The 14081-nt window shown below is 37.8% G+C and overlaps 1 protein-coding gene across 2 annotated transcripts in view; it reads left to right on the top strand.

Annotated features, from left to right (window-relative positions):
* Window positions 1–333: 333 nt before the first annotated feature.
* The window catches only part of LARS2 (leucyl-tRNA synthetase 2, mitochondrial), an 86148-nt gene continuing 72400 nt past the window's right edge, over window positions 334–14081 (top strand). Inside the window, exons 1-3 of one of the 2 annotated variants that reach the window (XM_018075858.1) lie at window positions 334–439; window positions 3295–3545; window positions 5370–5498. In XM_018075858.1, coding sequence (XP_017931347.1) covers window positions 3312–3545; window positions 5370–5498 — 363 coding nt within the window. In that variant the 5' untranslated portion in view covers window positions 334–439; window positions 3295–3311. Of the gene's footprint in view, window positions 440–656; window positions 779–3294; window positions 3546–5369; window positions 5499–14081 lie in introns of those variants that run through there. The other variant, XM_018075859.1, reaches the window with a different exon arrangement.

Raw genomic sequence — 14081 nt, 5'->3', positions numbered from 1 at the left:
TCCGTCACCCCCACGGTAAAGAAGTTCTGCCTCATATTCAAGTGGAAGTTCCCGTGCATCAGTTTTTGCCCGTTGCCTCTTGTCCTACTGCTTGGCACCTCCAAGAAGAGCCTGGCTCCAACCTCTTGGCACCCACTCTTTATTTATACGCAAGGAGAACCCCTCTCAGTCGCCTCTTCTCGAGGCTGAACAGGACCTGTGCAGCTCATACAGAGATCAATCCCTGTAAATTAATTTATTTTCTTTTAATTTACTGTTGACCTACATTCCCACGTTAGACTCCGTGAAGTGGAAACCGCTCCTCCTTCCTTTCACGGAACTCCCGCCCCCGGTGGGCGGTGCCGAAGGAGGAGGTGGCGCCTGCGCCCCGCTCCCACACCGGGACACCAAGATGGCGGCGCCCGCGGCGAAGCGGGGAGCTGAAGGAGGGCGCGCGCAGGTAAACGGTCCCCCCGCCCGGCCGCGCCTCTCGCTCCCCGCCCGCCGGGCCGCCCCCCGCCCCCCGCTGCCGCGGCTTCCCGGCGCCCGATCCATTGGTCTCCCTGCCCGCGCCCAGCCGGCTCTCCCGGCGGCCTCGTGCCACCGCAGCTCCCCCCTCCTCGACCCTCTCGCCGTCACTCGCGCTTCCGCGCCTGGGGAACTGCCACGGAGCTCCCCGTGCTTGCTTCTCCGGCGGCGGGACACCCCCACAGGGCTGAATGAAATGCGCTGGTGTTCGCCAGGCAGTTTTCAGTACCTTAATTCAGTCTCCCGTTTGGTTACTGCATCTTTTCAAACGGTGTCTGGGTCAGGGGAGGCTTAGGTTAAGTATTAGGGAAAGGTTCTTCACCCAGAGGGTGGCTGTGCACTGGAACAGGCTCCCCGGGGAAGTGGTCACAGCACCACGCCTGGCAGAGTTCAAGAAGCGTTTGGATAATGCGCTCAGGCACATGGTGTGATTCTTGGGGTGTCCTGTGCAGGAGTTGGACTTTGAGGATCCTCGTGGGTCCTTTCTAGCTCAGGATACTTAATGGTTCTGTGATTTCTTTCTCTGTCAGACCAGCCCCTTCCTCCCTTCTCCGCACACCTGCCGGGGTTGGACAGTTTTGCCTTGTAACCTGCTCCTTGTAAGACCCACGCAGCACTGGGCTGAGATGCCCTTAGCTGGGGCAGGGAGGGGCACTCTGCTTCTCTTGGTCCCATGCACAGAGGCCTGGAAAGGCAAAACAGCTTAGTTCCACGTCCTTTGGATTTGCTTGTCTTCTCTCCTGGCATGGCCCAATGCATGATGTGCTGATTATCGCATTATTTGCTGTTCATCCCATGTTATGGTTGGGGGGTGTCTGGGAGTGGGAAGGACACCGTGGGTCTCTTTCTCATCCTGGAATTACGTGTGTTCGAATGAGCTTAGCTCTAGCACTGTGACTGTGGCTGTAACCACTTTCCCACTCACATTCAATGCTCTAACCCCTGCTCGTGTGACCTGTAATGCCTGAGGTCACTCAAAAGAGCCCTGGCAGGCATGACGTTGACAGGTGGGCTTCTCCTGAGCTGTGCACAGGCATAGGTCTGTGTCCTTTCTGTGTCACAGAATCAACTGGATTGGAAAAGACCTCTGAGACCCTCAAGTTCAGCCTGTGACCGAACACCACCATGTCAGCTAGACTACAGCAACCAAGTGCCATGGTCTAGTCTTTTTTAAAAGACTACCATGCACAGTGACTCCACCACCTCTCTGGGCAGCCCATTCCAATGGGCTTTCTGTGAAGAAATTCTTCCTAATGTCCAATGTAAACCTCCCCTGGCACAACTTGAGACTATGTCCTCTCCATCTCCCTTCAGTGAAGCATTATACATGTGTAACTGTTGTGCTTTAAAGTACTTATTTTGTAAATCATCAAAGCTGAAAGTGGCTTGCATAAGGAAGCACTCCTTTCCGTTGTAAATTAAATCAAAGTAATAGAAAGACATAAGTAATAAGGAAATAATTAATAAAAATAATAAGCAAAAAACTGCAAAGTACTGATATGCGAATTTTGAGATGACTGTAATGTTATGGAGGGGGAGAAATTGGGTGTCTCCTGAATGACTCATGTGCACCTGCACTGGGAATCCTGAGTACAGTCCTGGGTTTGTTGTTACTACAAATGAGAGAGATTTTAGAGATGAGCAAAAATTCAAAGCACTGATGTGACATAAGTGAAAAAATGTTCAGAAGAGTCTGCTTGGTAAGTAAGAGAGGGAAGGTACAATTCTGTAGACAGGTAATGAGACAGGCAGTGAGGGTTTGTGTATGCATATATGGTGAATGTTAGGGGAAGTACAACTCCCACTGGTTTACTGGGGATCTGAATTAGGTGGTATAGCAATTATTTCTACTGATAATGTTGCTACCTTATGGGAAATGCACAAGTAAAACCTTATCAGAATTTCTCTACACAGGGATTTTAGTGATATAACTTTGCAAGGAAAGTTACGAAATTACTGAAATAGCTAGCTTGGTACAAGCCAAGTGTATTGGCCAAAATTTGGGAAAAAAACCACCAAAAAACAACCATAGAGGACAGGAAATATTGATGTTAAAAAAAACCCAGTATTTTTTTTTTAAAGAATTAGAGGTCAAAATGAGGAAGAAATCTCAGAGTAGGGATCTCTTAATGCTGTATTTCCTACTGTAAGAAGTAAAATTGGTAAATATCTTGCTGAGACTGACCCCAAATATGTGGACTATTTGATCTTTCTCACATATGAGTAGTTTTAGAAGATTTACTCTAAAGCATATGAGGAGTTAACTGGATTTTTAGTTGAAAGAGAATGCCTTAGCAAAGTAGTCGGTTCAGAATATCTAGTTGAAATCTACTAATTATAGTCATCCTCCCCCATCTCTTTTCAGTGGTGACAAATTCAGTATTTTTACAGGATAATTTCATCCAACTTCCTCTTCTCTCTATTTCATTCTGAATTTTTACTAACACCCTGTTAGCCATCTTCTGTTAAGGCAACTGTGCTTCTTGAACCTTCAATCGACTGATTTGGCTTTTATGGCAGACTGAGTGCAAGAATTGTATTTTATTAGATAAGACGTCTTCACACAGCAGTTTTGTTTCATGCAAGGGCCACAGTTAGTTCTCTCTGCTAAAAAATACATGCTTTTATAATTCAGAGACGGGAATAAAATGCAAGTGCCATGGAAGACAGCCGAGTTCAAGTCAAGCTAAAATATGTTTCATAGCTACCAATTATTTTTATAATCATCATAATCACTGAATTCTTGTTATATATTGCAGACTGAAATACATATTTTTTTCTTTTCAGATATCATAACCTTAAGAATGCAGTCGGTTTGTCAGAGAGTTGGCACTTGTTCCTCATGTTTGAAGAGACAACTAAATGGCTTCCTGGGATTAATTAAATGGCAGAGAAGACTGGTTCCTGCTTGTGCGAGAACTATTTACAGTGAGACGGGGAAATGGGAAAAAAGCTATGGGTTGGAGACAAGAAAAAGAGTTGAAAATTGGTGGCTCCCAAGAATAAAGGATCAGTTCTGCAGAATTTCAGAAACTGATGTAAGCATTATGAGAAATTTGGAGATTACCTATTTGATATTTTTGTTTTCTTAGAATGAGATTAATTGGAACTTATTTAATACAGTTGGCTTATACTGATTAGATTTCAGGGCAAAATACTTTTATGTGTTAGTAGATTATTAAAAAATATTGTTGAAATAGGTGGAAAAAATAATTTTAAAATCTTGAGGAAAAACACAGTGATAAGCAAAGTATGAACTTCCCAATTTAGGAAGTGTTTGAGTGATCAATTCTTTCTTTGTCTATTGTATCGTATTTAGGAATTAATTATTTAAAGTATTAAAAGAAACATCTTCTATATGTGTAACTTTTATAAACAACTTTCTCAAGATTTTGTTCCCAATGTTAAGACGAATCTATTATATTACGTACTGTGACTCATTAAATCTAAGGGGAAATTATTTTTTAATATTTTCTGGTTTATAGTCTCATAGGAGTAATAAGTGCCTTGCAGGAAAAAAAAGTTTTCCCATGCAATAAAAGATGTTGAAAACAATGATATCTCAGTCTCTGACTCTTTTTGCCTACGTATTTGTACTCAGTCACATTGATTTAAAAACATTTTTTGCCCCTTCATGGTTTTTTGTTCATCTATCTTAAAATGATCAAAAAAATCATTCTATCAAAATGTTGAAGAGAGAGAAGAGCTTGCTTTTTCTGGGAAAGAAAACTGAGATGGAAATGGTGTGTATGTATAGTGTAGCAGAGTAAACATTGATTTAGGTGTGTATCTTTGATACCTGGTTATACATGTATATGTCAGTATCATATATAGCATACATATGCTAAGTTCTAAATTGTACTTTTAATTATATTTTTGTTTTATCCTTACAGTTGAAGTAGATTTAATAACATCTCATATTAAGAGGCAAATAGTGTATAGTGAAGTATATATGAAATATTCAGATTATTTCTGATTTTGCAATGATTGGGCAAAAGTGATGAAGAAGTAGTATTTGATAAATATGAATAGAGTTTTATTCGGAATAGTAAAAGCTGCCCGTAATTTTTTTCATTATTAACATAAGAAGAATAACGTATGAACTTATCAGGCATCAGTGCTATCAGTGATAAATTCAATCAATGGCAATCAAGATGTATTAGGAATAATTGATGTGAGAGATAATGTTTGATTTCTTTGTAACTTTTGTCATTTTACTCAAACCTAACTAAATGAAATTTTTACTTTTTATTATGTAAGATACTGCTTGTAAGATGTTTATGGATCTGAGCATATGCAGTGAAACTGAACAGTTTCAATTTAGTGGATGTTCATGCAATTGCTGATGATTTAGTCACTCTGAGTTAACTGCAGTTCAGCTGACAAGAAATAACTGGCCAGGAGTGAGTTCCGTGTTTGTTGTAGATACGAAGTAAAACATTAATTATTTAAACTGTTATGAAGAAAATTTAATCTGCTTTGTTTTCATTTTTTTTTTTTGTGGGGCAGATTAAGAGCACTTAGATCATCAGTTGCAGATACTCTGGTAGGGAATGGTGATTGGTTAAGCTTCAATTCTGTTAATATATCTTTTGTTGATTATAAGTTAATTAATTTTCATAATATCCCAATACTGTATAAATGTGAATAGGAATTGATGAGATGGTGGCAAAGTCTGGTAAAACACCTCCATTTAGGGCCCAAAGAATTTGTTCCAATGAGCTTTATCAGTGATTACTTGGATCAGTTCCAGCAGAACCTTCTTTCTCTTCATGATACCTTGTAGTTATAATGTGCACGTGTATTTATTCAAGTGAAATGCTAACTCATGTAGTTACTAGTTTCTAAAAATTTCTTTCTAGAAATCAAGACCAAAATTTTATGTGCTTTCTATGTTCCCATATCCTTCTGGGAAGCTTCACATGGGCCATGTTCGTGTCTACACCATCAGTGATGCAGTAGCTCGGTTCCAGAAAATGAGAGGGATGCAGGTAAGAATAGATCAGCAGTAGGACCGGGTTGGGGGGGCTCATGTTTTGATATCATAATTGCTCAGGAAATGAGTATTTTCCAAAATCCATGAAAGTGAAGGTTTAGTTGGAATATATGCTACGACTGCATAGAAAATGACCTGGGAAGCTTTGAATGTTGAAATTTGAGACTTAAACAGGTGGTGTTCAGAACTCCGTTGGTAACAGATGGTTAGAAGCTGTCTCAGACGATACAGCTGATGCTGTTATCAGTTACCTGAATGTGCTGATGTATGGCATAGTGCCGATGGGCAGTGTGGGCCACACCATTTCTGTGAGAGGAGACTGCAGACCCTACTGCCCTCCAGATGGGACTCATGGGGAGGAAAAGGTGTAGCTGGCAAGAGAAAACTGGGACACCGCAGAAGGCAACTGCTTTCACCTCTTCTGCTCCCGAGAACCAGTTGATGTCATTTGTCAGACTCAGAGGAGCACCCTGCCAGCTGGGAGGGAAACCCTTTTTCTTGACTGCTACAAGTCAGATGAACAGGATCATGTCACACGTCACATCATGTGGGTGTAACTAGAAGTTTCTGTTCTGTAGCGTCTGACTCCTTGGCTTGCCCATTTCAGCCTTGCTCATACATACGAAACATTGCCTTCTGAAGGTGCAAGTCTACGAGGTGGGCTAAGCCTAAGTTTCTTGCTACATCTGCAGGGAGAAATCCTGTTTTCCCTTCCATGTTCCTCTGTTTCCCAGTCTGCCCCATGCCTGTCATAGTTTCTTCCTTGCTCCCTTCTGTCTCTCCATTACATAGAAGGTGTAGCTGAGAGCCTGGTCCTTGCAATCTGCAGTGGGATCCTAACTGGCGTTCTGCAGTAAAGGCTGGCGGGTAGAATTTGAAGGATGTAAGGAAGGTGTGGGAAAACTGTGGTCTAAGTGACAACCATATTGCAGAGGAAAGACATTTGGTAAGGGGAAAATGTTAAGAATCTGGGAAAGAGTAGGAAGGAGGAATATGGAAAGAGAAGGGAGTAAAAGGAAAAAAATAGCCATAGGCAAGAATCTAGGATGACACACTAGGAATTCTCTCTAATGTACAAGAGAGAAGGAGCAGCTCAAGAATATAGGAATCAACCTTATAAGAGTACAAAGAAGATGAAATGGAGAAAGTAATGTTGGTTGCTGGTTGAGGTACTAAGTGCAATTTCCATGCCACAAATGCTGTAGAAGTGTAGCATTTCCTGGATTTATCACCATCCATGAAACTGATAGGTATCGTCACTGAATTATTCAGTGTGCTGCCTTTCCAAATACTATATATTTTATGCCAGTGATGAACATACCATGCAATGAATATGTGCTACTGCTTTAGAGAAATGCATTCTTATGCTTTCAAAATTACAGGAAAAAGAAATAACTGCCTTAGACTTTAAATGAGAAAAACCCGATAATGTCTGTTTTAACACTAATCTTTCCTAACTCCTCTGAATGACAGGAACTTGAATCTCAGTAAAAAAATGAGCTGATGAGGCATTTGAAAGGACATTTGATTCTTGCTTGATGTTAAGACCATTGATGAAATGCCATTTCAGGATATAGACATGTCTTGTCAATAGCAGTGAAGATAGCCACTATATTTCTGTTCAGAAAAATGGAAACTTGCTTTCTCTTGTACTACCTAAAATACAGTGAAAATAATTGTCTACATCCAGTAGCATGTTCTACTTGTAAGCTTTTGAATATAAGGTAAGTAAGCAGCTTTTATAGAAACCTTTGGAGAAAAGTAAAAAGAAAATATAATTGTAATGAAATATAAGAGCCACTGTGCGAACAAGTTTTTATTTCCGTATTTGCCTGGTTTTTTCCAGAAAAGTTTTGAAAGGCTTTTCAAGTTTTTACATCTTGCATTTCAGTTTATTTTTATATTTCATGTAAAAATTACTTTGAAGTATATTGGAGTGCTTATAGAACATGCTGGATTTCTATAAATACTTGTATCTTCTGTTATGTTAACCAGTTTGAACATCTATTTTTGACTAAAGGTGGGCAGCCATAGAATTTAACCTTCATTACGATTAAGAGACATTAAAAATCTCTCAGATGATTTTCTGAGTATGTCAGAGTAAGAGACACTGTGTTAGTGATGTACATTAACTTGCTGGAACTTGCCTTAAAAAACTTTTTCTTCATTACCCATGCTAATTTCTCTATCACTTAGCATTAAAGTCTTTAGAATTGATTTTCTCCTTGCAATTTGTTTATGAGCCTCTTGAAGTGTTCTCTGCCCTTTGTCACAGTTCTACAGTCTGTTAAAGATTCCATTATTGTGGTGGTTGTAGGCTATGACATGGATATATAATAAAATTTTATATTACCAAGAAAAATTATTTTTTCCCTGTATTCAAGGAATTACTGGAATTCTTCAGTACATAAAAAGAAAGAATGCTTTAGAAGCGAAACTGTTAGTATGCACAATTTTTAAGTTTTTCCATTGATTTTCTTCCTCAAAATTCAGCTTTAATATTGCATGTTTCAAAGCTCAGGGACTTCTAATTTTTCCTCTGTTAAAAATCTAAGTAGAAAGTAGAAGTGAATCCATTTCAGGTATTCAAGGCAAGTTTAGGATAAGATTTCTTTCTGAGTAGCAATGTTGTTTAAGCTTTGCTTCCATCATTTAAAAAAAAAAAAAAAGGAAGAGTCTCTACACAGAGATGTAGAACTCACCCTGGTTAGCAAGTCATAAAAATTGTGCTAGAAGCAATGAAGACAGGTTGAAAGTGTAAGGTACTGAGGAATGATGGGCTATTACCATGAAAATTACAAGCAAAACCATTCAGACTTTCAGTTCCCAGGGAAAACTTCAGGCTACACTATATATTTGTTATTTAATAAACAGTGAGGGAAAATGTGTGTGGTGTGTACCTAGTTGAGAATATACAGTTGAGTAAGAGAGCAATTTATGTTGAATAAGATGGAAGTCTTAATGAGAAAACAGTAAATTAGTTTCACATTGATTTAATCTGAACAGGCAAGAATTGGCCTATTTTTTATAATATTTAAACAAGGATAAGCTAGAATACATTTACAAAGAGATTAGAGGTCCTTTAGAACTTCTTTGGAATGCAGTTGTGTAATTTCTTCATATAGGAGGGAGTTTATATACACATACATACATATATATATAGGAAGAGTAGGATAGGAATAGCAGGTTTCACTGGGAAAGTTTTAAATAATTTGAAATTTTTTTTTTTTTTTAATGGAACGTTAATATTCAATTTTTTCATCTGGATAAGATCTGATTTTGTTTTAATTAAAATATTTTAGAGAAGCAAAACGCACTGAAATCTACTGATATTTGTCAGAAACCTGTACTTTGCCAGCACTTTAAGTGGGAAAATAAGTATTCGTTGCTCTTTTTCCCACCTTGTTCTTGAAAGAAATACTGCTTCAATATAAAACTGTAGATGAAAGCACTGTGAAGCATTGTCTTGTTCCAGCACTCCTCAAGGACCTGTAGGCAGTGCATGGGAAAGTCATGCAGTTGGATTGGGTTGCTGGATGAATGATTTGTAGAGTACATCTGTTATAAGATAACTTGTTTACATTCAGATTACTGAAGATGAAGTTTGAAGTCTTTGCGTGGGAAATGTAAGCCATAGAGATTACTTCGCATAGCTAGGCTCTTTCCAAAATGTGTTAAGGGTGACATTTTTCTTGAAATACAATTAAAACAATTTTTGTGTATGAAGAGTTCTAGATCTTATTGAAAACATTTTTCTTATAAAATGCTATGAAAAAGTAATTGATATATTTTAAATTACGAATTTGTATCTGGAACCAGTCCAGAACTATAATGTACAGTTTCCGGTGGTGTTTTCTTCATGTAAACTCTTCATGTGAATTTGCATGCATATTTTCAATTCAAATGTAGTTGTCTGAGACGTTAAGAGATTTCCTATTCATTATTTGAGAGTGCTGTGTACAAATTATAGAGATATTAATGGTGATTTTCACTATGGCAGATTTCCAGTCTGCTGCTGCTCTGGGAACAAGTATTTACCATTACTTTTATCATGCTATCATTACCATGTCTTTGATAAATTTCAAAGTGGATAATTTGTGCCTCTCAGAGGACTGAGAATAATTCCCTTAGCGATCAGTAAACAGAGAGTGATTCAGTTCAATAGTTCTTGTGATATGTTTTTAATGAAATTGATACTACAGGGGGCAGTCACATTTGAGAGCTGTAGAGAAATGAGAATAATCACTGGACAATTCAGGGTGACATTCCTGTATGCTGGAATCACATTTCTTGATTTATACTTAAACTGGTCTTGATAGATGGGATTAGAATATTGTCAGTGATATTTCCACAATATCCCCAAATGACTTAAAGAGCGTTTTCGTTTTATCCATAACATCTCTACTTTTAAATTGAATGTATTTTCATTAATTGTTTTCCCTTTCAGCAGTGAATCTTAGTACTCTTGAAATTGCAAAAGTGAATGGTATTGAAGACAGACAGGCAAGTTTAATTAAAACTTTATAATTAATTCATCAGTAAGATGAATTATTTCAATACAGATCCATTTTCTGATCATCATTAGCTGCTGTTCTCCCCCTTTTTTATGTGAGGCTGCTGTGTCCTTTTGTCAGGTTATTTCGTGTGGTATAAATCAAGTGGAAAATATTACAAGTATTGTGTGTGAATTGAATCTTATTCAATTTCAGTTTTCCTGTAGCAAGTACTGAAGGTGTTAATGAGCTCACTGTTTCATTTTTGAAAGAAAAAGATAAAACGAGATGTAATTTTAAATGCAATTATGTTAGACAAGAATGTGTGAGATTTAGGAGGCAAGAGACAACTTTGTTCTCAAAATGTTTATGGTAGTGTGTGGACATAGAATAATTTCTTGTATTTTGTGTTTTGTGAGAATAAAAAATAAATGAGGGCATTTTATGTTTTGATAGAAATCTATGTGGGTTGATTATTTTTTAATTTGAAAGTGCTTTCTCAGAATGCTAATATGAAGCACTGTGTTGAAGAAAAGCACTGAAATAGTCCTTGAAATAGAATAGAATGTACACACTGGTCAAAAAATTAATTATTTTAATCTATTTCCAAGTGTGCCTTATCTGCTTGGTTTTTTTTGTTTTGTTTGGTGGTTGTAATTTTTACCTGTTGTGTAATGGTATTTACTACCTGGTACGCTTAAAAGACAATCGAGTCTGGATTCAGGTGGAGATCTTGTATTTAAAATGTGTTATATCTGTAATATGTCAATTTACAAATCACATTTTCAACAAGTTCAGCCCAATTGCAGGCAGCCAGTGGAAGGAGCAGCTGCCCTCATCACTAATTTGTCAGCAAGCCTCTTAGTTTTCATTTGTGGTTTGGAGGACCTTTTTGACACTGATTCTACTGCCTTTCTTAAAATTTAGAATGCATTGATCTGGGTGTAAGAATGATACATCAGCTCCCTGGTCATAGTTCTGAGACATACTGAGCACATCATGAGAGCAAACATGTTCTTTGTTTCCTTACAAAGATCAAGGAAAATTCACAGAATTGCCAGTCCTAGTTATGTTGATGGAGGCTTAGAACTGAGATAATTGTCAGCTCTGTGTTATGTAGCACACTGATCTCACCTACTAATTGTCAGTGTGATGAGCTGATCATTACAGCAGTGAATAGATGAAAATCCTCTGAGAGGAAGAGCTGAGATCTCAGAAATGAATTAATGGAGTTACTGTGTCTTCCTCCACTTGGTCCCACACTCACATTAAGAGCTCTAGCCATCTTTAACAACAGATTTTTGACTGTGCTGTGAAATGATTCTTAAAGCAATACTTTGAGCTAATTTTGAGTCAGTCTTTAGGATCTAAAATGTTTCAAGATGCAACTGTTTACCTTTTTAATAACCTGTGTCTGAAAAGAGCGCTCGGTGTGGTAGTTACTGAACACTTTGTTCCTCACACACTATTTAATTGTCTCCATGCAACTTTTTCTGTTCCTGTGCAAAATGTGGTAAGTGGTAGAAAATGCCCCTCATTCAGAGTTGAACCTGCCTGATCATGTGAACTTCTGAGGATCTTAAGTTACGTAATCTGTGTTCAAGACTAACCTAGGAGTTTTAACCAGGGTTTTACCTATCCAATTCATTGTAAAGGCAGGAAACACACAGCTGGCTGCCTTTGGTGATAGCACTGGCTATCATAAAATGGCTGAAACTATAGCCTGCCTTCTTTTACCAGGTATGGGCATCCTTAGACTTATGCAGGCCTCCTGCTTTACTAGATATAGTCATTATATGTTTTTCTTTCTCCTTGAGGCGTAGAGAAAATATTGTTTACACAAAGAAGCGATGCTTGGAAAAATGGTTACTCCAGTGATCAGAATGGATCTCTCAGTTGCATAAGGTTTAGAGACTGCTGTCAGAAGCAATCAAGTCAGCATTCAAGAAAGCAGATGACTTGTTTTTCTTCTGCTCACCTGTTATGGTAGAGGGAGCAGCCATGTGAAAACATGGCTAGTTAGAGCATATGACCAACCCATCAAGGAACTACAAGGAATACTCTTTGGTCTTCAGTATTGCTTTCTGGTTTTTTCTTCCTGTTTTTGTTTTGCTTTGAACAGTTGAACTGTTCCTTTTTCATTTGTGCCAACTTTTGACGTGTTAGTTGTATATTTTCTTTTCCTCTTCCATGTCTCTTGAGATTTTTGACGTGTTTTATGTTGGATAAGTAGAGTTGAGATGTAATGCCAAATGCTGCGTGGAGACTGTGGCGTTTTAGCTGCAGATTACAGCCAGAAGGAGCTGACCTGTTGTTTAGACAAATGTGTTTCACAAACCTTTCAAATCCATTCATGGCAGAGAAGTAAAAGAGACAATAAACTTGAAATAATTTTCTAAACCACTGTGCATGTTACATTCATCTCTATAGCAACTACATAAATAGATCTATCCTGGAGATTAATTTGGGGATATTTTTAATGTCTCTTTAAATTCCGTTTTCTTATTGAAACTTGAATTAACATACTTCTTCAGCCCTTTAACTTGAGGAACATTATTGGTCATTAAACCGAACTTTTGAATGTGAAGAGTGAATGTGATATTTTTAATAAATGCTAGAATTTGGAAGATCTGAGTGCACAGGTTATTCCTTCTAGCCCTGATGGTACAGTGACAAAATGTCTGTGCATTAACTGTCTGGATCATCTGTCAGCCCTTTTGGGGAGTCTGTAGCTGGTAGTGAGGTTGTTTTTCCTATATCTTTTTGCTCATGAGTGTGAGAAATGAGATTCTGCCTTGCTTTTGGCTGCCTGTCTATATCCAGGAGGTGTTCAGAAGCTAAATTTTACAAAAATTAACCAAGAGTGGTTTTTCTATCTCACTTAATGTGCATCAGCTTGTAGTAAAAGAAGGCAGTTGTAGGGATCACACAATCAACAAAAGGGGATTAATAGAGAAAATATGTTTTATACATGGCAAAAAAAAAAAATCTGGTTTATTTCATCATGTCTGTCCAGAGACAGGTCTTTAGCAATAGTGTGGTCAAAAAGAACTAATATGTCCTTTAAAAAATCTGTTGGGATTTATAGTATATGTAAAGTTTACCTGCCCTTTTTTTTTTTCTTGTATACCAGTAGTTTTGATTGCTAGGTGAGGGACTGGGGAGGAGAAGGGCTGGGAACAGGTGTGCTTCAACAGTGTTGAGAAGTGGTTTATGCTCCAACTGAGATTTACAGTGTAACACTTCCCCCTCTATAATGTAGGGAAGTAGGAAGTTAGGACTCATATTTTCTGATACTGTGGTATGAGGAACAATAATTTGACTGATAATAGGGAAAATTTGTAACACAGGATAGCATTCCAATTTCTGTTAGATTTAGACATCAAAAATGTGCTGTGCATGGACCCTTACTGTGCTGGCTTGGATCACACATGATCACATGTTAATACCTTCAGTTTTGTTGCTGCACCAGTACAGCAATGATATACAGCAGGTTTAGTTTTAGATCACTATGGAATCAAGAATGCTGAGGAGTCAAATCTGTTAAATCTTGTTACTTTTACACTGTGTTCGTGCCTAGGGCATCTTTATAAACTCATATATAAAATATTTTTTTATGAAAGATTACATTAAGTCAGAGGATTAGAAGGTAGGGGCGAAGAAGAAGAAAAATAATTCAAACCAGTGACAAAAGGAGCTCTTATGCTTCCTAAACGAACAGATTTTTCACATGAAGGTAGATTATGAGATTAGTATGGCTGGGATTGCTTTTTTATTGCTTCTTTGCTTATATGTCACTAAGGAACAAGTTCTTCATATAAATACATATTTTAATGGGTAAAAATTTTGATTTCTTACAACTTGTAAAATGTTAGTCACATTTTGCTGTTGTTAAACTTGTGTAGCTTTAATCATGATTATTGAATTTATAGCACATTTGTATGTTTAAGAAATAGGATTGGTTTTATGGGGTATCCAACATGTATGTGTTTAATGATAGCATCTTAAGTACTGGCCTTTCTTTCCCTGGTTGCTAAACAAGTTTTTCGAATGCTTACTGTACTGTTAGATTATTTTTCAAAATA

The sequence above is a fragment of the Manacus vitellinus genome, unplaced genomic scaffold, assembly GCF_001715985.3.
Source record: "Manacus vitellinus isolate BGI_N305 unplaced genomic scaffold, ASM171598v3 scaffold_3_pilon, whole genome shotgun sequence".
NCBI lineage: Eukaryota > Metazoa > Chordata > Aves > Passeriformes > Pipridae > Manacus > Manacus vitellinus.
Note: the sequence above shows the minus strand (reverse complement) of the source record. Positions and strands in the feature narration are given on the sequence as shown.